This window comes from Carcharodon carcharias, chromosome 7, assembly GCF_017639515.1.
Source record: "Carcharodon carcharias isolate sCarCar2 chromosome 7, sCarCar2.pri, whole genome shotgun sequence".
Classification (NCBI taxonomy): domain Eukaryota; kingdom Metazoa; phylum Chordata; class Chondrichthyes; order Lamniformes; family Lamnidae; genus Carcharodon; species Carcharodon carcharias.
The window spans coordinates 177,185,796-177,212,033 of NC_054473.1; the positions used below are offsets into that span (position 1 = coordinate 177,185,796).

Consider the following 26,238-nt stretch of genomic DNA (forward strand, 5'->3'; position numbering starts at 1 on the left):
GAAACAATCATCTTGGACTAAATTAACTATCACTTGAACAAATAAGGGAAAGCCAGCATGGATTCATTAAGGAAAATTGTATTTAACTGATTTGATTGAATTTTTTGATGAGGTAACAGAGAGGGTTGATGTGGTGTACATGGACTTCTAAAAGGCATTTGGGAAAGTGCAACATAAAAGGCTTGTTAGCAAAGTTGAAATAAAAGGGACAGCAGCAGCAATGAATATGAAGTTGGATGAGTGACAGGATAATGGTGAACAGTTGCTTTTTGGACCAGAGGGGCTGGTATTTGGACCACTGCTCTTCTTGATCTATATTAATGGCACAGACGTGTGTGTTCAGGGCACAATTTCAAAGCTTTCAAATGACCCAAAATGTGGAAGTATTATGAAATGTGAGGATGATAGTGATAAACTTCAAGAGGCCATGGACAGATTGTACATGGACAGGCTCTGAAGAGTCATATGAACTTGAAACGTTCATTCTGTTTCTCTCTCCACAGATGCTCCCAGACCTGCTGAGTTTTCCCAGCATTTTTTGTTTTTATTATGGACAGATTGTAGAATGTACTGGCATGTGACAGATGAAATTTAATGCAGGCGAATGTTAAGCAATACATTTTGGTAAGAAGAATAAGGAATGGCAAAATGAAATAAAGGATATAATTCTAAAGGGGGTGCAGGAGCAGAGAGACCTGGGGGGTATCTGTGAGTAAGTCATTGAAGATGATAGGGCAGGTTGAGAAAGTGGTTAATAAGACATACAACATCCTGGCTTTATAAATAAAAGCATAGAAGGTTCGGTGAGCCTTTATAAAACACTGCTTTGGCCTCAACTGGAATATTGTGTTCAATTTTGAGCACCACATTTTAAGAAGGATGCAAAGGCATTGGAGAGGGTGCACAAAAGATTTATGAGAATGATTCCAGGGAAGAATGACTTATGTTAGGAGGATAAATTGGAGAAGCTGGGGTTATTCTCCTTTGAGAAGGGAATATTGAGAGGAGATTTGATGGAGGTATTCAAAATCATGAGGGGCTGGAAAAAGTAGCGCACCCACAGTACTACACTGGAGCAGCAGCCTGAATTATGTGGTGGTGCAGGACTTGAATCCATGACCTTCAGAGTCAGAGGCAAGAGTGCCTCAAACTCAGCCAACCCAACTCAACCTCATAAAATCATATGTGAGCTCCAAGGAATTTCTCCCGCCTGGAATAAATTGGCTGCTCCATTGTACCCTGGTGTGCACTCTCACATACATTCGTTTTAAAGAGGCATGGTCATCATTGGAAGACAGTGTAGAATGCATTTGAACAAAGTTTCCTCACAGCATGAATAACGTTATTTGCGATGTGATGGCATGCATGCAATTTACAATCTTCCGTAAAAGTACTTTTATATTTTAATACTAAATGCACAACGATCGTCTACTTGAGTTACAATGCGTCAGGGGAAGCAAACTGTATAACAGAGCCTCAGTGGTTTTAACAAGGCAAAACAACCACGTCCTACGCTTGAGCTGCAGATGTGTTTGATCATCTCCCATCACTTGGGTGCAACTTCCAGCACAGAATGTGCCGATGAAGAGTCATAGGGACTCGAAACGCTAACGCTATTTCTCTCTCCACAGATGCTGCCAGACCTGCTGAGTTTTCCCAGCACTTTTTTTTTGCTTGTATTACATAATTTTTAATTGAATTTGCTCACTCTATTGGAATCAAAATTAACGGAGATAAATAATCGTTGAGCTATTTTTTCTCTCGCGTTGAATCGGGCTTACTCTTAAATTGAATCATTTGTGAACTGAAGTAGAGAAGATGTGAGTCGTCAACTAGTGAGAGGCAATTTACCAGAGATATCGACCAAATAACCTAGATGTGACTTAGTCACCAAGTAGTGTTGCCCAGCCTCAAGAGTACACTGTGTACCACCATGCAGTGGAGAGGATGCATTCTATTTATAATACCTGTAAGGTACTCTGTACTAGAAATAAAGTATTGTTGCAATTGTAACAGAAAAATATTGCAAGCGCACAACAGATCCCTCAACATCTGATAAGAGAACGGACATGTTAAGATTTTAGGATCCTTCATCAGATGGTGCTGACCTGTTAGTTATCTTAAACAGAATTGAACATATTCCTGAAAGGGAGAAATTTGCAGTGTGGGGAATGGATTAATTGGACGGTTTTTCCCCACAGAGAGCTGGCGATGGCCTCTTCTGTGCTGTTTGATTCTAAGATGCTGATCTACCTGCCCAGCTTTTCCAGTAATTACCTGGGTTTTCTTCCATATTTCTAGCATTTACCGATTTTATCTATCAGTCTCAAAATATTTTGTGCTATTTCAATCGATATAACACTTTATAACAGAGACTTTGTAATATCACAGGAGCGAATTTACTACCATTTCCGTTGGCCTTCCTCCGCATCAGCTACAAACGAAAGTCTTTAAATAACCGATTGATTTATAAATACTTTGCTTACTCGCCACAGATAACGAGAGAGAGAGAGAGAGAGACAGAGAGACAGAGAGGGAGAGAGATTGTCTTTGCTGAAGCTGCCCACGGGGGAACTGCTGAAAGAACCATCATTATTAACACTTCCGTATTGACCAAATGGTGGGAGAAGGTAGGGCAAAGTCATTGAGATCTCGTCCTACCCCAGCGACCACCACTCCCAGCGCCATTGTTGCTTTCGAACCGGCTGTGCAATCTAATGGCCTGCCAATAAAACGCTTGGGAGTCATAACATAACCCTTCCCTGAAAAACAGAATCCCAAGTTCAGAAATCACTTACCTGTGCAAAAAAAAAACAGTAACCACTCAGACTGAAGTGTTGATTACAAGTTGGGCGAGGTTCCAGCAGAGCTGATGTTGATCAATGCTTCCCACAATGATCCGCCCTCAGTCTCAAGAGTACATCTCACTCAATAATTTGTTTTTATTACCACCAGATGCTCCTCTTGATAGTTAAGTGCGCAAACTTTAGATACCCTTATAAAGGTATTTTTAGTGACTTTTTTTGTGGTGTGCTTTTTGAGGCGAGGGATGCCATGCTGTTGAATGGAAGGCGGGGTGTGTGTGTGTGTGTGTGTGTGGGGGGGGGGGGGGGGGGGGGGGGGTGGTATATGAAATAGGCCAAATATGCTATTTCAAATTAATATTGTTATTCTGGACAAGTCTGCAATGACGGTGATGTTTATTGACCCCCGGGAATGGAATGGGAAAGCTGCATAATGGACAACCTACATAAAACTGCAAACTATTTAAAGGATTAATAATAATGTTCAAAATCCTCACTGAAATCTATTCTACTATTATCTTGCATATTCCCTGCAGTGAAGTTAAAAAGTCAGATTGCCGTGTGAACGTAGGACCCGGATGTTTGACTTCCTCTTGGCAAAAAAAAGAACAGGATTTGAAATTGGGCCAATTCGGAATGGGTCACTTGAAGGTATCTTCCATAAAAATAGATATTTTTCAGAACGCCTGGAATCCTTTTCTATCCATTTCTCCAGGATTCGGTCTTGCTCGGAAAATATTAAGGGTCTTAGCCAATACTTTTCTTTAAGTACCAATCTGCAGCCTAACTGGGTCAGGAAAAAAAGCTGCTTCCGCATCCATTTGATCCCAGGACGCGGTGCTCTGCCACCTCTCCCATTCCGGGCTAACGGTTGTTTAGGTTCGGATGTCTCACTTGCTGCTGCCCAGGATTGACTTTGCATCAGGTGGGAGTTGCCTCCCTTTGAAAACACGGATTCTGGCAGAGAGCACAGCAACCGCTCCAGAACAAGGGGGCCCTGTGACACTGTCCAGCAAATTGGAATTATAAACCCCAACCCATCCTAAGACGTTGCTCCATTTCGACCCAGTCGCACTTGGGTAAAATAAATAAATGTTACAGCGATGTAAAGGTCATTTTCCTGTATTATTAGCTGAAGGTTCACCTTAGACTTGTGCTGGGCGAAAGGGGCGCGTTTGATATGAACTTCATATCATTGCCCCTCGTGGGACTCGCCCTGTCGAAATACTAGTTTGGAATTCACAGCTCTGCTAAACCGGAACAGAATTATTTTGAGCTACTTCATCAGCAGTCTGTAGAATGTCCAACTTGTAACCAAAATGGACATTTTTCAGACTGCTTGGAGAGCGAGTTTTAGCCCAACTCAAGAACTTTCAGTTGCTTGTTGCTGGACTTGTACCTGGAATATGCTAAGCAGTGCACGGTTCGCATTAAGCACGGACATCTTAAATTACAAGCAAGAATTCAATTAGGCCTTTGACGTATAACCTTCAGTGATGACCTGATGTGGTGAATCGGTCCTCATCTATCGAATAGACATTACACTGTAAATGCAAAGTCGCTTACTTTAGCAAATCTGCTTCTTTCACCCAGAATGGCTTTGGGTTTCTCTTATGTGGTAATTTTTTGGTAACTCCATCTCCCTCACCTGACAACACTCCACGATTCAGTCAATGTATGCCTGTGTAACCTTCCTCTAACCCCTATATTGGCTTGGCTACAACCCCTCCATCTTGTTGGCTTAGAGTATTTGGCCCAGGAACAACAGCTTACATTGATTTAGTCTTGAACTAGGGGAAACGTCCCAAAGCGCTTGACAGAGAGGGGAGGATGAAAGCCACGGCAAATAATGCGATTTTAGGAGGGAGATCAAAAGCTTCGTCAAAATGTTAATAAAGGGCTTAAAGAAGGAGAGTGACATGGAGACTTTTGGGGAGGGAGCTCCAGAATCTGGGGCACGAATGCAAATGTTGGGACAGAAGGGATAGGGTGCAAAAGAGGCGGGAGTCAGAGGAACAGACAGCTCAAGCGGTGGAAGGAGGGAGAGTCATAACAAAGAGGGAGGTAACAGAGATGTAGAAGTGGTGGTTCTGGAGAGATTTAAACACAGAAATGAAAATGTTATACCTAAGGAATTCGGAGACCAGGAAGTGATCAGCGAGGACCGGGCTAGTGATTGGCAGTTGATACAAAGTAGGTTAGATATGGCATAGACTCAATGGGCTGAATGACTCTATGAATGACTTTATGCAAATAGCTTTAGAGGCAGCAGAGTTTTTAATGAGCCGAGGTTTATAGAGGGCGGAGGATTGGAGACCATTGCAATCGTCCAATCTGGGGGTGACATAAGAGGGTTTCAGTGGCAGCTGGGCTGGGATAGAGGCAGAAGCAGGATGTTGGTGGTGATGGTGTTAAGTGGTCTTTGTGATAGCGAGGATAAGAGGTCAGAAGCTCGCCGCAGTGTGGAATGGACTGCCAAGGCGAGGGTAGGGATCCGTGATTGGGATTGGATCCGTGACTGAGCTTGAACCTCTGATTCGGGGTTGAATCTGTGATTCGGGGTTGAATCTGATTGGTGTTGAATCTGTGATTCGGGGTTGAATCTGATTGGTGTTGAATCTGTGATTCGGGGTTGAATCTGATTGGTGTTGAATCTGTGATTCGGGGTTGAATCTGATTGGTGTTGAATCTGTGAATCGGGGTTGAATCTGATTGGTGTTGAATCTGTGATTCGGGGTTGAATCTGATTGGTGTTGAATTTGTGATTCGGTGTTGAATCTATGATTCGGGGTTGAATCTGTGATTGGGACTGAAGATGAAGGTTAGAAACGTTCTTACAGCTTAGAGCTCAACTCACACACATTTTGGAAAATCTAAATATTGGTTCTTGCTGGTGGTACACTGTTTGCCACTTCAGTGACGCGGAAGCGCTGTAGTTCACTGAGTTTTTGCCCTGCTTTTAATTCAGTCATTCCTCCTCAATGACTGATAACAAAGGTGGTTATCCCCTCGGGGAAGACAGCCGGTGGAAGCGAGTGCGCCTCTGAGCCGTACACTCTACCTTCCGCCTTACCACAAATCTTGTGCTTTCTTCCTCCCTCTCTCCCTCCCTCCTCCCAGGCTCTGCAGTTGCTTAAAAACTGCTCAGCGTCCCAGGATCTCCCGGTTCTAATATAAAACGTTCAATCTGAAACGTTAACAGTTTCTCTCTCCATTGATGCTACCTGACCTGCTGAGTATGTTTCTGTTTTTAGTTTAGATCTTACTCGAGAAAGCTGTGTAAGCACTCAAATCCCCCAAATTATGATTATGGCCATAAAAACAAAAAAAAACTGCGGATGCCGGAAATCCAAAAGAAAAACAGAATTACCTGGAAAAACTCAGCAGGTCCGGCAGCATCGGCGGAGAAGAAAAGAGTTGACGTTTCGAGTCCTCATGACCCTTAGTTCTGTTGAAGGGTCATGAAGGACTCGAAAGGTCAACTCTTCTCCGCCGATGCTGCCAGACCTGCTGAGTTTTTCCAGGTAATTCTGTTTTTGTTTATGATTATGGCCAACTTGCTTCAAGAAGGATACTTCCTTTTTTTTAAATGGTAAGAAAACACTATTAGAACGTGCCCCGGCATCTCACAATGGGTTTCAACACAATCGGTGATGCACCTACCGTTGTCCGTGCCCTGCATTGTTTTCATCTCGGAGCATTTCTCCGAATTCTCCATTATAAGTCACGTGCACAACTAGACATCGATGAAAGAATCAGAATTGGGTGTTGCATGCGCTAGACTCACACCAGCGATAGAGTAGCAGTGGACGTCATGACCCTGTGCTGCTGGAAGTGGGCCAATCAGTGGTCCAGTCAGTCTACCAGCCATTTTTGACGTTCTGCTGTATTACAGGGGAAACCCTCATCTCAGACTCCACTTATCGAAAGAATGATGGAGTCAGGTGTGCAAAGCCAAACGAAGGAGCTCAACTGTGAATTTTAATTACCCTCGGAAATTAAATTATGATAGAAAAAAAAAACCCAGGAAATTGGTGGGCAGATATCCAAGATCGGAAAAGTTAAAACTCAATGGTACGAAGGGTAAATCAGATGCAACATGGATTAAGAGGATTACCTGTTAAATCAATGTTAATGTATTCATACATGGACAATGGCACTGATGATTATTCATAGGGTTAATTGCTGTAACTGGGGATACTCGGTGTTCTTACTGGATGATAATGTAATCGGACACCAATTCATTATGTGATTCACTGAGATATTGATACCTTGCCTTGAGGTAAAACTATCAAATGTCTTTGAAGTTTGAATTTGGATAAATTGTGGCCCGCGGATACGTTCTGCCGCAAAATGTGATGATAATTGAATATATTATGGGCTGATATTTCTAACAATCAATAGTAAAAAGTTTAGCCTTTCTAAACTCTAAAGAAAGTAAAGGTCGATGTTACTAGCGGGTATTAAACCATTAGTCCCACATTTTTGGAATAACATCTTTCTTGTTTGGTTTGACATTGCACTGTGACCAATCATCACAAAGGATTTAATGTTTGATTCAGTTTAGACCGAGAACCGTCAATTTCTCCTAACTCAATAATGAACATTTCAAAGGGTACATTCAGAGTATGGACATATGATGTTTTGACATATATAAAAGGGGCAGATTGTCTTGCAAAACCACATTTGTTAAACCAAAGAAACACTCAACATAAGAAGTTTTTGCGCTTTCAGTGACATTTGCTTCCACAGATATATAAACAGACATTAAAAGTTTTTTTTTTAAAAATCACATTGCAGCAGCTGTAACATCTGGCTAACAGGGCGCTTCATCCAAAAGCCGCGCAGTGCAGCAAGACTGTATACTCAGTGCTTTGGGACTATGATAGAGGAGAGACCTCGAGGATTCCACAAAAGAACAAGCTTAATGTGGTGCCATATGTTTACACTACAAAATCTATGTATGAAAAAGGCATCATTATTCTGTCAGTAAGGTGAAGGTACTTTATTATCTCCTTGAACTGAATGGGAGGGTCGCTACCGAATCACAAAGCCGAAGGCAATGTGTTCAGATCAATCTCAATATGCGTTTCCATTGACAAAGGACAAGTCTTGAAAACAAAAAAAGGGGTGGGCATGAGAATGGGTATGTTGCCCAGGGCAGCAAGATACTTTGCATTCACAACTCTCCTTCCTTTTTACTTTCACCAGGTTAAGTAGATGTCCACTTGACTTTTATCCACCATCCAATCCCTAAGAGGAACTAAGTCTCGTTGTTCCCATAGCCCCAAATCCTTACCTGGTCAAAACAGCCACCAGCCCAGGTTATAAACATTTTACGAAATGAGTTTACTCTAATGAACTCTGCTGCAACCACCAATTAAAGGCGTGACTGCCACCCTCGGTCTCAAACGTACAGCTCAACCCACCATCCTTCCATTGCCTTTCCCCCCCGCTGTTCCCATTATTAGTTAGAAACAAAACGCATACACGTAGTTAATAGAAAATTAGAGAAACTCGCTACACAGGTTTGTCAGCATTTGTAAAGCAAGAGACAGGTTAATGCCTGGATAGGAACTTTGATGGGAATAGGTGAGGGAGCTCATCCAAAATGTCTGTTGTCTTTCAGGTGCTGACTGATAGTGCGATGCACTTCAAGAAAATCCCTTTTTTTAAAAAAAAAATTCGGATTGACCAATTCGATTTCCATCAGATCTCAAGTCTGGTTATACAGTAGCATGCGCAGACAAGAATTGGTACCACTACTCAGCAATGCACTCTTTAACCGAGCGAGAGCGATGTCTAAGGTCAGTTGCAAGGTGAGTTACTCCTCTCCTCGGCGGTTTAGATCCGACGCGGAATTTTGCGTTTGTTGGCTGAGTTAACTTTTTAGTGCGAGCATTTTACAAATTAACAATTTTACCACATTGACAAAAGACAGAAATGTTGTACTTATATAAATCTCTCCTGATTATTGCTTTCCTTAAAAAATCCAAACCGATATTTGCAGTGTCTGTTTAGGGGTGTCGCATTCACCAACCTTACATCTTTGCGTCTAATACACGCGCTGCCGCATATTTTTGGTCAGGTTACTTGTGCTGCTATACTGCATTGGCACCTATTGAAATGACCGCTGCAAGCTCCATCACTTTGGGGGATTAGTCACTGTTTTGTCATTTTACCAGGCTAGCCCGTAACCGTTAGACACCATAGAGTTAAATATAACTTAGCAATTGATTAATACATATCGTACGTGTTAAACGTATCGAGCTTGCCATACAATATTCATTTTGCTTTTTTTTCGTTTTAATTCCATACTAATGTGATGATTTCCAGCGAGAGTGTGAATAATCCTAGGGGGTGTGGGGGGGTGGTGGGGGGTGTGGGGGCATGCGGTGCCGGCTTGGGGTTGGGGGGGGTGGGGGGTGGCGGCTGGGGCGTGGGGAAAATGTTCGAAGTGCCAGCCCTGGCTCAGTTGCTACCTCTCAGTCGGTAGGTTGTGGGATCAGATTCCACTCCAGGGACTTGAGCGCAATGACACTCCAGTGCAGCACTGAGGGCGAGCTGAACTGTTGGACTGCCATTTATTCCCGACAAGACATTAAATCCAGACGTCCACTTTGTCCTCTCTCCTGTTTGTGGGAGCTTGCCGTGCACAAACCGGCTGCTGCATTTCCTACATTACAATGGGCTACACCGCTTTGCGGTGCCCTACAGTCTGCTATAAACGTCCTAAGTTTTCCTTAATGAATGGACAGGTTTTATTGTTTCAAGTCCCCCGAACTATCCTGATCTTTCAGTCGCGATATCGGAGGGGGAGGGGGGGGGGGGTGGTGGTGGGAGGCAGGAAGTGGGGGGTGGTGGGTGGGGGTGGATTAAATCAATCGAAAGAAACATGAAACAGCATTTACTCAGTTCAGGCAAGTCACACCAAAAAAAGACCGCTCACTACCTAATAGCCGGCTGCACTCCCGCATTACTCTGAACAACTCTCTGTTGAACATCTTCACTCTCCCCTTTTTGTTTCTGGAAATCACAGACAAGTTTCACAACCTCCAACAATTCTGGGTAATTGTTTTTCGGCACAGTGGCCCAGATCAGCTCCCGCCTCCCTCTCCCTGATTCTAGTTATGAAGGAAATGAGACGATTTTCGTTGCTAGATTCCAATGGAGAGAACTGTCACTCTCCTGCACGGCCAGCTTTGCAGTTACTTTGTGCGCCTAACGGAACTTTCCGGTATCGACAAGGATCCCCAAGCTGTAAGGGGCGTTTGGGGTGCTTTTGCCGGGTGTCCTCAATCTTTCGAACGAGTAAAGAATGTTTCTGCCGATTTTCTATTTCGTACAGCACACACACACACACACACACAACACATTTTTGTCGGCAAACTGCACCTGTACCTTTAGTGTTTCGGGGAACTTAAAGACCATGCAGAGACATGCTCAGTTGTATAGACAGAAATAAAGGCAGTACATCGTTTTCGGGGTTTTTTTTAGCATTCCTCGGTCAAACGCAGCTTTTCTTTCAAGTCATTTTGCTAACTATTCTTTGTATCTCTAAGTACGCCGACCTGCTTTGTTTTCATCTCTGACCTGTTTGAGATCGATCATCTTGAAAACTACAGTGCTGACATAACTTCAAGGGAGCTTGTTCACAAATGCGGTGTGTTTTTTATGTATAAAAGCCAATAAATGATATAGAACAAATATCCTGGCAACACAGTGTAAAACGCACACACACTGACACACACACACTGACACACTCACAGACACACACAGACAGACGCTGACACACACAAACACACACACTGACACACATACACACTGACACAGACACATACAAACACTGACAAGACACACACACTGACACATACACACACTGACACAGACATACACATGGACACACTAACACACAGACCACAAACACACACACACTGACAGACACAAACACACACTGACACACACGCGCACTGACACACACACACACTGACAGACACAAACACACACTGACACACACACGCACTGACACACACACACACTGACACAGACACAAACACACACTGACACACACGCACTGACACACACACACACTGACACAGACACAAACACACACTGACACACACGCGCACTGACACACACACACTGACACAGACACAAACACACACCGACACACACACGCACTGACACACACACACACTGACACAGACACAAACACACACTGATACATACGCACAAACACATTGATACAGACACAGGCACACAGACACAAGAACACGCATAGAAACAGACACTCAGATGCACAAACACACACACAGACAGGCAAATACGCACACTGACACACACTCACACTGACAGACATTTACACAAGCACACACAGACACAGAGACACAAACACACTCAGACACACACTGACATCACACAGTTACACATATCTCACATCTCCCACGTTGCCCCGAAACGGTGTCTCTCTTCACCGTTTACATTTTCATTAGCTTTAAACTAACCAATAACGACACCGAACTCGCATTTCCCAATTTAAAATACAAAATCATAACTTCATCTTTTTTTGTTCTGAATATCTGCCTTAGAGTTATTGAGGCATTCCAGTGACTGATGAAGTGTGTCCTAATCGTGCTGCTCTGCTGCCATACTCAATGTTAACATGCCCTGACATAAGAGAAGGTTAGAGAATACGACACAGAATGTCAAGCAGGTCCGTTTTATAGGCTTATAATTCTACTTATCCACACTGTATTTTAAATGGACCTCCTCACATTCCCGTGGCTATCTATCCATGCAACTGGATCGAAAGTGCCAACTATTGTCCTTAGTTGGCTTTGGAGTCATTTGTGTGCAAGCAATTTAATTTTTCTCTCACACACACTCACACCATCCCTAAATATGATTGTTTTGTGTTGACCTGCCTGCCTATCACTGCAAATGCATTTTCCTTAATTGCTTTACATTGCACTGTAAAACTGAATCTGCATGAATATGTCAGAACATTTACGTTTTGAATTTCAGTTGGTTTAGTAGCTTTTTTGACGCGATATTTAATTATTAACTTCAGTTGCCCTATGCAGACAAAAAGCCCCGCGTCTTGACCAGTCCTGTAAGCCACGCGTACCTGTTCCACATGGTAATGAATAACACGCTGCTTCATTCCTGTAGTTTGGGATGGTGCCTGCTTTCGGTTTCGCTTTTCTCTAAAAGGGTCAAACTCATTGCGGAAACCGCACCAGAAACTCTCGCTTCCACGCCGCCAGTGTACTCAGCACCGTTCAGTCGTGGGGAGAATGAGGGGCTCAACGGCTTTAATTCTGACTTTTGACCCAACATTGACATCAGAAATAATAGAGCACAGAAGGAGACCATTCGGCCCATCGTGCTCGTGCCGGCCCTTTGAAAGAGCTATCCAATTAGCCCCAGTCCCCTGCTCGTCCCACAGCCCGGCAAATCTTTCCTTTTTAAGGATATGGGCAAGTTCCTTTTGAAAGTCGCTAATGAATCTGGTTTCAGGTTGTGCAGTCCACATCATAGTTTTGTTACTATTGCATGGGGATTACTGGACCGGATAGATGGGCCACCTATCATCAGCGCGGGCCACTCCGAGTTAATTTGGTCATGTGCACAGTAAGATAACATACAGCTCATTTATTTGAGATAGATTGGTTTGTCAACCCCCCACCAAAGTGGGATCATGCGGGGTGTCGGACAATGTGTTCACTTAATTGAGAGTTAATAGCAAAAATAAACCCTCAATCAGCTGACAACGGACACACAAAACAATTCCTCTTCCAAATCCTTTCACCCTCATGAACAGCCCACCACCCGCAGCCTCCCAGTATCACTGGTCTGTGCATTACGACGGTAACTACGATTCAAAAGTAATTCACCGGCTGGAAATTGTTCTGGGACGTCCAGAGGCAGTGAAAGGTGCTACATAAATGCCAGTTCTCTGTTCTTGACCCTCCCCTTCGCCATCCCCAATCAAAATATTAACTTGTCCTTTGTCATTCAAAGTGTTGTTGGGCCTGTTATGTACGATTGGTTTTCTGTCATTTGGGATGAATCTGACAATACGATCAATTGCGTTTAACCCATGTGCCAAAATCGCAAAAGCTCCCTCTAACCCTCACCCCCCCCCCCCCCCCCACCAATCCCGCCGCCACCCCTTCACTTTTGCGGGCCCACACAGGCCCGCCGATTTATCTGCAGTTTCAGTATGACTAAAAGCTGCAAGGATGGGTGAGAAGTGTTTCCACTCCTGTAACACCTGTCACCCCCGTTTCTTCTGGTAAGCCGGGGTGATGCTACAGTTCTCGGATTTGTTGACCGACATGGCTCACCTCCCTTCTCCCAGTTTCTGATCTCAAACACTCATGAAACCCACGCTGCGCGTCGCCTGTTGCGGCCGCCGGTGTGGGTGGAAGTGACATTTGAAAGCAATGCAGCTCTGGCGTATTGTTCAATTCCCATTGCAGAACAATACCACCGCCCCCCCCCCCTATGCTTTATTTTCTAGAACGAACTCGTTGATTTTGTATGTGTGTGTGTGTGCTGCTGCTGTCCTTATTTGAATGCCCTGCCGGTTAATGTGTGCATTTTTGCTTTTCAGCCAATAGTTCCAAACGAGGATTTGACACGTAGGCTGAAGCAGATCGACGCTTCGGGGCGGAAAAACAAACTAGCGGGGCTGGTGTGCGGTTTGTATTGCGAAGCCGCTCCCCCCCCCCCCCCCCCCCCCACACACACACACACACACACACCCGGCCCGAGAGGGAGAGAAAAAAAATAGCATAAACGCCGAACGTTTCCCAAAATCAGGCGCAAATTTCCAGCCTGCAGCAATCAGATTAATTCAAACTTCTAATGGAAAGTTATGCAATCAAAATAGATGGCTTCAGGTAATCATAGTCACCTAATCATAAACTTATAACCGCCTATGGTTGCGCGTACGAAAGGGAGAAAGAGAAATAGAGATAAAAAAAAGAGGGAGAAGGCAAAAGAGAAACAAGGAAGGAAGAAATAAATAAACAAAAACAAAAACAAAAGAGAGGGCAAGACTCTACAAAGTATTAGAGCAGCATCTGTGCAATCTGTATGATGCTCCAAGCCCAGTTTGTGTGTCACTTTCCACTAATTCTGTTCATTTTTCTGAACAAATCTTTTTGGTACTTTATTATTTTTAAAAAATGCATTCACTGGATGTGAGCATCGCTGGCTGGCCCAGTGTTTACTGCCCGTCCCTAGTTGCCCTTGAGAAGGCGGTGGTGAGCTACCCTGCAGTCCATGTGGTGTACAGGCAGGGAAATCCAGGATTTTGACCCAGCAACGACGAAGGGGCGGCGACACGTTTCCAGGTCAGGGTGGTGTGTGTGTGAATTGTAAATCAATAGTTATTTCTCACTGAATATACTTCGGACCATGTTTACAGCCCAAGTATGAGTGATCCATTGCTGGTCTGCCCCCTCCAGTTGATGGCATCCAATCAAACTGCAACGAAAGTAAATTCAGGTAATGTTGGTAATTCATAACTTGGTCCATTTAAACGCTGCGCCAGCCACTTCTAATATGACAGTCACCAGCACACTGCGCCAATATTTCACAGGGACTGGTGCCAAAGCCATTGTCCCTGATGCGTCAATAGCGGCCTTTTTAGCGCACACGAGTCACTCTAGCTGACCTCACAGCTCTCGATTGTAGTGCTGGTTTCTCAGGAACACCCAGCACCCCTTTTAGAGAATAAACGCGCGAATCGCGCGTCCATTGTGTTTGGACAAACTCGGGCAGGTTTTCTCCACCGTTCACTTTTCTAGAGAGACTGGGAGTTGATGGTCCCGGTGACCGAGAAAAGGAGCGCGATGAGAACCGGGCACACCTGTCCAAGGGCACAGCATTGGGATTTTTCTTCAAAGGGATGACTTGGTGACGTGTGTCATTCCGAAAAGCGGTCAGCTAGAGTAATGTTGGAATTAATCTCAAACAGGGGCATTTTCAGAACCTAGAGAACTCATTCGTTGACTAAGTTATCTCCTCTGTTTCTTATTTGGTTCTTATTTTCCTACTTTGAAGTCTATGGAGGTGGGAAAGCTTCTGATGGACTTTATTGCACTATCCCCTTGTTCAATTTCATCTCTTTCTAAAACAAGCCCAGATACCTGATTCCACCACACCACCCCCCCTCCCCCCCACCCCCCCCCCCCCCCCCCCCCCCCCCCCCCCCCCCCTTACGTATCGTGGAACTAAACTCATTTAGTCTTTGAAGAGAGTGGCCAAAATACAGGACTAAGCGCCCCCATAATGCATTTTACCTATGTCTGCAATGGAATGAACCCTACAACTATTAGAGGGTCTGAGATGTGGTCAGTTGGATCTGAACTTGAGAGACGGACAGTGACGGTGAACAAAGTCACCCAACGAAGGCAGTTTAAATAAACGAATGTGAACCCCCAGTGCACACACAGAAACACGCCGTAAGGCAAGGCACCAGCTTCAAACGTGCATACTTTACAAATGCATTGGATTAGCCGGTTGACCCTTACTATGTTCTCTTTATGCTAACTCTGAGTGTGAGTGACCGTCCTGTGACCATTTAACATCAGTGTGAATTGAATGTTCAGTGAGCTAGGTGTCGCAGGTTGATAGAATGCCATCTTCTAATGGCGACATCTTAACATAAAACGACATGAATTTTAATATTTCTCACCACCAGTTCTGTCCAGTGGAAATATTTATTTTTCTACTGGAGATGCTGACTGACCTGCTGTGCATTATCCTTTCAAAACACAGATTTGCCGCCCCACTCCTTTTTTCGAAAGAAATCTTTAGTGTTTTGATTTTTGGCTCTCGGAATCACGTGTTTGCGGCAACTACAGTAATGCCGCCCGTTGAGGGTGAGTCTTCGGTTTGGGCTATAAATACGGGTTAAAAAGAGGAAACACAATAGATTTGCATTTATATAGCGCCTCTCACGCCCCTCCCCCGTCCCAGTACGTCTCAAAGAGCTATCGAGCCAATGAAGTATGTAACAGCCAGTGTAGTGCAAAGGAGGTGATCCCATAATCGAGAATTTCCAAAATAAGTGTCTATTTAATAATCCCAAATGTACCAGGTACAACATTGAGGCTTTCATCTTTCCATCCTGGTGCACTTTCATATCACTTACATTATTCAGTCAAGGTGAAGTCACTGACTGACCGAATGTAACATTTTTCTGGCTTTCTCTTCGCCCAAGCGGTGCCTACCAGGTGTGACAGAATAGAATGTAACATAAGCAAATGCAATTGATGAATGTAGGAACGGCAATTGATGGTGACCGCCTGCCTCAGCCTGGCTGATGTACATCAGGGGGGTCAGGTTTCTCCGCGTTAACCTTGAAAGGCTTCGACTCAGCAGCAAGGAAACGCCCTCAAGTTCATCCTGCACCGAGTCTGCACCGCGGACCTCCGGCTCCTAAACACCCCCTCCACAAAGCGTTGTTTATTTGATGACTCAGAACCTATTGTGTGTTTTCAATGAGTAATTACACACCCGAATGTTTTCGAGTTGGAAGCAGGCTTTGCAGTTGGTCCTACATCTGAACAAATACCCATTTTAGAAACAAAAAGCAAGTTGCCGAGCTGAAAACAATTTTGACACTCTTAGGTGGCAGGAAGTGTGACAGTCCCGAGAATAGTGCGTGTTCAGAAGTGTGCAAGTGCAGAAGGCAAAATGTACCAAGAGCACCCACCCCTCTACCCCTTGCAATAATTGCTTCCAGACTGGTGGTGAACGCCTCGCAGCTTGGAGAATGTCCATTTCCACCAGAAAGTCGCCAACATAGTCTCGTTTGTCCATTCTGTGTCTGTTTTTTTTAAATATATGTGTTCTGCTTTTATTCTGTCTAATTGGAGCCTGGGTAGAATGAAGATCTTTATTGGGTTAGGCGAGAGCACACCGTGTGTGTGTTTTGGATAACCCTCTTCCCAAACGACTCTGTAACATCACACTGGTCAGCGGGTTCATGATGTACATTCTGTGATCAGCATCCTGTGCAGGTGCTGAACCGTGCACATCGAATCCCGTGACGGAAGAAGCGGGGGGGGGGGGGGGGGGTAGAATGCGTCTAGATTTGGTCCAATCACATGCCACCAGGTACGTCAGTCGATAGGTGCAACGAATCTCCATGACGTCTTACTTTTGTTTGAAAACCTCCAAAATAGCTTTATCAAAAGATGGGGAAAGGTAGCGAGTTTTGCAAGTGTGCCAATCAGATAAATTGATTTGTCCCGTGTACCCGCGCCGAAATATGCCCAGAAATGCCATTTTCCTGATCAAACCAATGGGATTCCCGACTGGCAGCTCCCATTCACTTCCTTACATCTGGGTATAGTTAGCATCATGATCTGATGTCATTTTGGAAATTTATTTCACCAGGTCCCCTCTCATTCATGAACTGAATCTAGCAGGTTTAAAGCACAACCCCCTAACTTTCAACATCCCCGGGTGCAGATAATTAGGGATGCAAAGTCATTTGAAAACAGAGAGAGAGGGAAAACGCAGTCGAGGTATCAAGAATTGGTGGTAAGGTATATGAGAGAGGTGCAGGATCACATCATTTAAGGCACCGGTGAATATCGGGTGTGCAACCTCACAGCTTGTTTTAAGTGGACTAGTTATGTGTCTCCTTGCAAAACCGGGATTACCCCATCCCCTTCTTCTTGGCAAGGCCCCCAAGCGCAAGGCCGTTTACTGGGGACAGCAGGAAAGAGGGATAAGAGAGAATGGGAATGAGAGAAAGAGCTGACCTCTTCGGTCGTTGCTCTCGCTTCTTCCACATTGCCCCGAATATTTAATTTATCGTTGCTGAGAAAGATTTGGGACCTTTCAGCAGGTGCCGACCTCAGAGGGCATTTGTCTTGTGATACGACTTGCAATTGTGTTAATTTTCCATCATTGACAACTCTACCTTTCCAGGTGGGGCGAGATATTGTTGGTATAGTAGTGTTAGAACAGTTATTGTACTGATAGAGTTATTACCATTAATAATGCTTCAAACAGCATAATAATTGGCACAACTGCGCCTGTGTTCAAGCCAACTCTTTCTTTATTAAACAACTTTCGGATGGCTTCAAAGAGTTAAAGAAGGATCTGGGACCAAGTTCAAAGTCCAATTTTAACCCTTCCTTGTTTGACGATCTGTTACAATTTAAATGTGCTTATTTGGGCCCAATTCAAATCATGGGCTATTTGGGAATGTGTTTTTGGACCCTTGTCAATCACAGGCACATTCTGAAAGAATGTGACATACATGATCATTGCAATACACACACACAAACAAAACACTACCAAAAATATTTAAGCCTAAGATCAGTGACCCTGAATACATCTAGATGTCTAAAGTTTAAATACACATTTACAATCCTTCTCACTAGAAATCCTTAGCTGATTTCTTGCATGTGCTTTTCTTTGCTACAGATTTCTAAACCAGTTGCAGATTTGCTAACATGTACAATCTTTAACCTCTTGCACCCCTTTCTTGCAGTTTTAAGGCGATTGTTGAAACCGCGATACTTGCGAATACCCCCACCCCCATACCACCCCGAAACCTGTGAAGCAATTTAGAACCCAGGGTTTACAGAACTGAGCTTCTGTCTTGTGACTAAGACCCAGTCCAGCTGGTGAGCTTTCGGCAGCGGGACTGATTCATTAGTAAGTGGGTTAGTGAAAGAAACATAGCACATTTTAAAAAAAGTAATGATAATTGTAGTGAAAATATTAAAGAGAGCCGAGCCAAACATAGAAAAGAGGAAAGTGCACTTTAATTTGCTGCATATCATATCAGAGGGGAGGGGAAGAGACAGATTATTTTTTACGCAGCCAGTTATAGTGGAATGTACTGCCTGAAAGGGCAGTGGAAGCAAGGTCAATTGTAACTTTCAAATGGGAATTGGTTATTTGGTTGAAGAGAGGGGAAAAGAGAATTGCAATTAGGGAAAGAGGGAAGGGGATCTAATTGAAAGTCTCTTTCTAAGAACCGGCACCAGTATGTCAAGTGTGGGACAATGAAAAAGTCAAGGAAAGCGCTAAACTGTGGGTTCCATCCTACCTGTCACTGAATTCCACCTGTGTACTGGAACCATGCATTTCTGCCTATATATTTTATGTAGGCTGCACGATGTATCTATCTATTTGTGTAGTATATGCAATAGGATCTGTGTGTGTATGTGTGAGAGAGACAGAGATAGAGAGCGATATGTGTGTGAATGTATGTGTGAGATAATGCATAAGGCAAGAATACGGAGGAAGAGGGGCAATTGAACCAGAACAAGGAGAGCGTGTGAAAGGCAAAGCTGGTCTGAGAGAAAGTAGGTGTGTGTGTGCTTTTACAAGAGAAAGAATCGAAACATTGAATTGTAAGACTGAACTGCCTTTTCTGACACTTGTACTTCTCCACAGAGTTTCATTGCTCACTGCACTTTAACAGTCTAAAGCTGGAAGCTCTCACATTTCAGTAACAGAACGCCTCCCTTCCTTCTAACCAAAAGCCGTGTCGCTTAATTCTTCCTTGGCCTGTTCTTGTTGGAAATCAGACCTCCAGTTAAAGAATAAAGCATTGGGAAAATACTGGCCAATGCTTTGTAACGAATAACTGAAACAATACCCCTAATTCACCTCTTTTAATCTGCACACTCAAATACCACCAACCCGAACACGTGAGGTTGATCTAATCTCTACAAGGCGCTGCGCCGATCTTTTATTCTGTCGCACTTTATTTCTCGATGTTTGACATCTGCAAGAGCTGGAATGTCTAAAGGGAGACTCTATTAAGTAAATCTGTATCTACTCTTGAAAAGCACCGTGGACTTCCTGTCCTCGAATTGGACCCAGCACCTTTGAAGAAATATGCCCTTGCAAGTTCCTCGTGTCTAGCAACGGAAACGCTGCGGGTCTGATGCGAGAGGCAAGCTACAACATAAATCATTCGGATTATTAATGACTTTAGTTAATACTGAGGATTTTAAAAAATGTATTTTCACGCATCCCCCGAGTGGCACCAGTAGCAGGATACTAAGGGGTGACATTATAACAAAAACTCCCATTCCAAATCTAGGGCAAAGACCCACTCTTTTTATCTATTATCCCACCGCCCCGCACCCTGCCCCCGCCCCCCACCTTCTCATGTATGCATCATCTGAAATACTTTTGCGTTTAACTATTGTGGGCTTGCAATTCACTTTCCTTTTCGTCAGCTTTGCAGTAACAGACTATGCTGAAATGGCTCGTCTTCCTATAGTCACATTAAACATCACTTCCTATCATGGATGTCAGCCAGACATCACACAGGCACATCTGATAATATTTACGTATTGTTTCACATCAATAAACTTTCAGCCGCTGCAGGTCATGATTGAAAACGTGGCTCATGGCGGGGCCCTCACCGCGGTGACAAACAAAATGCACTAAACATTTGTACGCGGGCCAAAATAGGCCAAGTTGTAAAAACACGCTCTAGTTAACCCTTTGATTAATAAGTTTTGCTTTCACTGTGCATGACTCTAGCGTGGCTATAGCTCAGCTAGTTGACGATTCACAGATTGAATAGTCAAAACCGAACAAGCAAATACCTAATTCACCACCAGGTCATCTTTCTCCAAGCTAAACCCTAAGCTTCTCTCCTGTGGAATTGTATAACGGACCCTAAGGAGTTAAAATGCTTTTTCATTTCGAATTAGAAGGCCTGATTGATATATTTGTCTCGATTTAACCTTTAGCATGCTTTAACCTGAAGCGATTGTGTTTGCAATTGGTGACCTTCCAAACGATCGATAGCGGCCTGTTATGTAAGGGAGATAATATCAACGTGTAATTTACCTGTTCTTAACTGCGTCCAAAATGCAATACCATTTTCTTTTGATTATGTGTTATTTTCTCGCTGTAAATTTCTACAGAAATTTCCGCCACTGATTGGTCGGAAAATTTACCAGCTAAATTATATTTGTGTCTATTAGCTCTATAATACTCGACTTCCCAAACACTGGATCTGGCTGTTAAACAATCGAGAGATTGGCCACTCAGCGCTGGTACAATTTCTATGTAGAGGGTAATAAGGGACGATTCACTCTCCGCAACGGTCTGAGAGATTGACCATTATGGATCATATATTAAAGTGTTTTATTGTGTGCGTTTTATGGGCATTTTATAATGTATAATAAATTCAACACTAGAGATAACAACTGATGTAGACAAAGTTTAAGCATGAATGTGTCCACTTTCCTACTCTCGCCAATTCTCTTTTCCCCAAAACACACACACAGCCATTGAGGAATGCTTTTTATGCGCATGTGTTTGAAATTTTAAAATCTATTTTGTAACGGACCCAATTATTTATATTCTTTCAGAAACAGAATGACTTCAGTAAAATTGTTGGAAAGTTACTCTGAAGTGTTGGCGGTACAAAATGAACAAAATCAGTCCCCCATTCAACACAGTAAAGATCAGGGATTCCTTTACTGGAAATGTAATTTTCAGCAATTTCCTCAAAAGTAAACTTTTTAAAATGTCTCCCCATTTAATTCTCCATGCGTATTTGTAAAAGACTCAGTTTTTGTGAATTTCGAGCTAACATAACTGAGTTTTAAAAGGTGTAATAAGGTGTAACCCTTTTACCTGCTATTTTGAATCATCTACCTTTATCACTAAGAACTTGTTTTTTGATCTCTGACTAAATAGAATTTTGGCATTGAAATTAATATTTTGGACGAAAATAGATCCGACAGATCAGTGACTGAGAAACTCTAATCTGGCTGGTGAACAGGATAACAAAGCATGAAGTATTTAAAACCTACTGCCCCCAATCTTGCCAATGATAACCATTTCCATGTGTTTCCCGGGTTTTAGTCTATCTACAAAGCCCATCAAATGCGCATTTATCACATTCCCCTCACCCCCAAAAAATGAGATGTTAAAATCATTCAAGAACTTTAATAAGAGATGCCAAAGGACATAGGGCGGAGGATTGAAAGACAACATTTTGGGTTAAACTCACATGTGGCTAGTCAAGAATTTAAGCTTTTTTTTGGAGAGATTTGAAAGCAAAAAAAAATTATTAAATTCCCGCCAGATTACAGCCAGTTTTTTCTAAATTTGAACTGGGAAAACCGCACACAGACACAGGCACTAACACATAGATACACACATACAGCCAGGGGAACACTCCCTAGAATTTAACGCCAATATCACAAGATATTACTAATTCTTGCCTAAAACGAAAACAGAATCTGTGTAAACGCCGAGTCTTGTCTGCTGCCTAAAATGTGGTGACTAAACGTAGGACCTAGTTGTGTAAAACAGCCAAACTCCTGATCACTTTGCACTCTGCAGGCAGTTGTCGTATTTTTCATGCAAAACTTTTTAATGTATTAAGAGTTCTAAACATGTTTTGCTTGCATTTTATTTCCATTTACTTACTATATAATATATACATACATATATATGTATATATAATATATATATAACATTTTATTGCAATTCAGTCCCAGTGCTTCAAGCATAGGGGAAGAAATCAGACCGCGCCATGAAAATGTCAACCTCCACCACTACACACACACACACACACACACACACGAGATTAAAGACGGGCTCCTCCCCTTTAACAAGACTTTGCTTGGAAATGCAGTCTGATGATGAAAGTGAAGAGCCATTCAACGCTCACCTTCCGCTTTCCAAGGTGCAAAGCGCAAGCCGCAGAAAGCTCAACTTTTGTAAATAAAAAAAAATATTTATTTGCGGTCGGAGACCATTGCAGTACCATCCTGTCACTTCATTCCGAGATGTTTCCCCTCCATCGTCCATCAAAGCAATTAAGCTGATTTTTTAAAAAAATGTTTAAACAGAACCATCTTACCTTAGTGCATTAGACTTTATATACATGGGTTGGGGGAAATACTATAAGCTACATAGACCTACCTCTTATAATGTACACAACATGCCTTAACTTCGCACCTAAAGCCGGTACACAGCTTTCCTTTGCTTCACATATACTATAAAAGTGTTATTAAATTAGATGACATCCAACACACACACATACATACATACATACACACACACACACACACACACACAGTGAGAACCCATTGAAGTATTCAGCAGCATGGCGAGTTACACAGTTAACCCAAAACACATGGAAAGGGTTTAGCCCACGTTTAATAAATTTATATACTGTTCTGCGGATCAACACACACACTTTATATATAATGTATATAACGTCCCAAACATTACGGCAGTAACTGCTTTTCCTTAGCAACAGTCCCAGTCTTTGTTATACAGAAATCCAGTCTGTCATTTTTTTTTGCAGAAGTTCAGTGCATCATACATAATGAAAGAGTTTGATGTTTGCAAAGGCCCGAACTAAAGTTAAAGCAATTTCCCCCCCGCCTTGCAGATGCAAACTTTGCTTTCAGGGAAGATGTTGATGAAGGATTAAAGTTTTGTTTCGATTTTGCTTCCAAGTCAAAAAGAGCAAAAGAAAAGAGTCACGAATATAACTTCTTGCCATGCCATAATTCATTAAAAAAATCCATTTTCAACAAGCTAATTAAATCCATACATGTCCAGCATGCAGGTTTATTAATAATATGGTCCTTTCATTTAAAAAAAAACACAAAAAAATGTATAGCAAGCATATAATGCATGAGATGACAGGGTGGGGGAGAGAAACGGCAGGTTTTTTTGTTTTTAAAAAAACTTTTTTTTAAAGTTTTTTTTTAAAAGTTTTTTTTTTGGAGGGGGGGTTGGGTGTGGGGTGCGGGGCACAGCAAATCCACAAACTCACATGAAGAACTCCGGAGAGGAAGGGTTGTCACTGGAGGATCCCGTTTCTCTGAAGCCGCTGGTCACTAGTTTCTCGTACTTCTCCTTGTAGGCGTCCCTCTCCCGGACAAGTCTGCTTATCTCCTGTTTTAAGTGTTCGACTTGCTGCTGGAGTTGTGTCTTCTCGCTCTCCAACATGTGCCGCTGCTGCACCCGCTTGAAGCGGCAGGACTGAGCGTAGCCCCGGTTCTTCAGGGTCCGGCGTTTCTGCTTCAGCCGGATGACCTCCTCCTTGCTGACTCCCCGGAGCTGGCGGTTCAGCTCCCTCACCGACATGGTGACCAGCTGGTCGTCCGAGAAGCGCTCGTCGTTCCGCAGGTGCGGGTGCTGGTGCATGCCGCCGCCGCCGCCGGTGCCGGGGTTGGGGGTGCCCACGGCGGCCACTCCTCCCCCTGGGTGCTGGTGCCCCTGGTGGTGATGATGGTGATGGTGCTGGTGCTGGTGATGGGCCACCACGGTGCCGGCCGGAGGCATCTCGTCGCCGGCCATGCCCGCTCCGGCCGCCGGTGCATAGTGCTGCTGCTGCTGCTGCTGCTGCTGCTGGCTCCTGTAGCCCTCGAAGCCGGCTTGCATCTGCTGATGGGCGCTGTTGATCAGGGCCTCGACCGCATCCTCCGGCGTGAAGCTCAGAGCGTCCGGGTTCAGCTGCTGGTAGTTGGTCATCCAGTAAAAGTCTTCCAGGTGCGCCGCCTTCTGCTCTCCTGGGCTCGGGGCGCTGAAGCTGGGGGACGGGGGCACGGAACTGCACGGGGTGCTCATTGGAGTAGAAGATAGCGAACCCCCGATACGGTTGCAGTGGCTACCCGGATTGCCTTCCGAGTCGACCGGTTCCTTTTTGACTTCGAATTTCATCAGATCGAAGTCATTAACATATTCCATCGCAAGGGGACTGTTGGGTAGGTCGGCGTTGTTGATTGCCAACTCGGATGCCATCCTTTTGCTCGGATTGCTATTAAGACGTCCAGTACTCCACACACCCGGGCAAACGCCAGCGATCGCCGCGATCAAACTGTTCTGGGCTGAAGGAGAGAGAGCCAGCTTGATTTCTTTTGTTTTTCCTCCCCCCCCCCCCCCCCACCTCTCTAGCTGGCGCTTGGTTGGATTTTTATTAGCACTAGGAACTCTTGCCACACTTCAGGTTTTTTTTTAAAAAACAAAGCAAAAAAAAAGAGAGATTATGACTGTCCCGGCTCCAATCTGTTACAATACAGATACATCGGTGGGAAACGACCTTTTTCTCTCTCTCTTAAGTCTTAGCTTCATGGAATCTGCGCACCAGGTCTGAATGTTGCTTCTCTCTCTCTCTCTCTCTCTCTCGCCCTTCTCTCTCACTCACTCTGCTTCATCGTGGCTTGCTGTTGGATTTTTGTTGGTGGCTGTTGCTTGCTCTCACAGCTTATCATGGAAGGAAGAGGAGGGAAGGGGTGAGAGATAGGTGGATGAAAGACAGAGAGAGAGAGACAGAATAATAAAAAAAAACCGAGGGTTTGCGATGGCTTGCTGCTTTAGGGTTGGAGGGGGGAGGGAAGGGTGGGGAGGGGGGGGGTGACAGAACAGATAAACCCCCGACGCAAGTTGAGATTATAGCTGGAGCACGGGGCTCGCCGGCGCTCTGTTTAAAAGCATCGCTCCTTTTATACCGCACCCGACGTCAGATTTCAAATGGGAAATTGACTAACACTCGCAGCCAATGGGATGGCGCATCAGCTTGTCTGATTAGCATAAGAGTGGAACCAGGCAAACTTTTTAAACTGTCAATCACACGACAGGATCAGCTGACTGTCAGCTGGCAGAGAGAGAGAGAGAGAGAGAGAGAGGGAGAGAGAGAAAGTTTTCTTACTTTAAGGGGCTTGACGAGGTACCCAGAGCAAAAGTGTGGAGCTGAAGTCGGAGAGAAATATATCTATGTGTGAGTGTGTGGGTGTGCCTTGTATTTGTGTGAGAACATACCGACCGTCTCAAAGATAAACATTTTAATAAGCGATATTCCTAATATAAAAATGGCTTTGGCAATACGTGATCTGGACTAATCCACACGATAATCCACCCAATTCAGCGACTGTACAGCTGCTATTTCTATCTGAGGTGCAGACCGTGTAGGTGCAGTTGAAATAGCATTTATTAATTTTAGACGGGCAGCCCCTGTAAGTTTATCTTGTTTACCGGAGGCTTTCTTTTGGCCTTTGAACTTTAGCCAGGGTGACCGGATTTTCTTGTCCGGCAATCCTTGCACTCTCTTCTAAAGGGCAAGTGAAGGAGAGGGGGAGGGGAGGGCAGGGGAAGGGGTTGGTTGTCTGAGCGAACGCATTTTTACTGGGATAATATTGGACCCTGTTAACTGCTCTGAGGCAGACATGCTGCAGGAATACAGCAAAATGTTTTCTGCCAATGGAGAGAGAAATCAAACTGCTCAAGTTCGAGTTGGGAAAATGCATGTAATTTAAAAAAAATGCATTTAGAGTTAAAGATTCCATTGTGTTAAACGTAAAAGGCAAGGCGAGGGAATACAAGTAACCGCTTTAAGTGTACAATCGATTTATATGTTGAATTGCAAGCGACCAGCTCTGGAAAAGAGTAAAAT

The 26,238-nt window shown here is 43.9% G+C and overlaps 1 protein-coding gene across 1 annotated transcript in view; it reads right to left on the minus strand.

Moving 5' to 3' along the window:
* The window catches only part of LOC121280127 (transcription factor Maf-like), a 421,941-nt gene extending 397,271 nt beyond the window's left edge, over positions 1–24,670 (minus strand). The window contains exon 1 of the mRNA XM_041191799.1: positions 23,620–24,670. Within this exon, the coding sequence (XP_041047733.1) occupies positions 23,620–24,590 (971 nt within the window). The 5' untranslated portion in view covers positions 24,591–24,670. The remainder of the gene's footprint in view (positions 1–23,619) is intronic.
* Between the last annotated feature and the right edge of the window lie 1,568 nt (positions 24,671–26,238).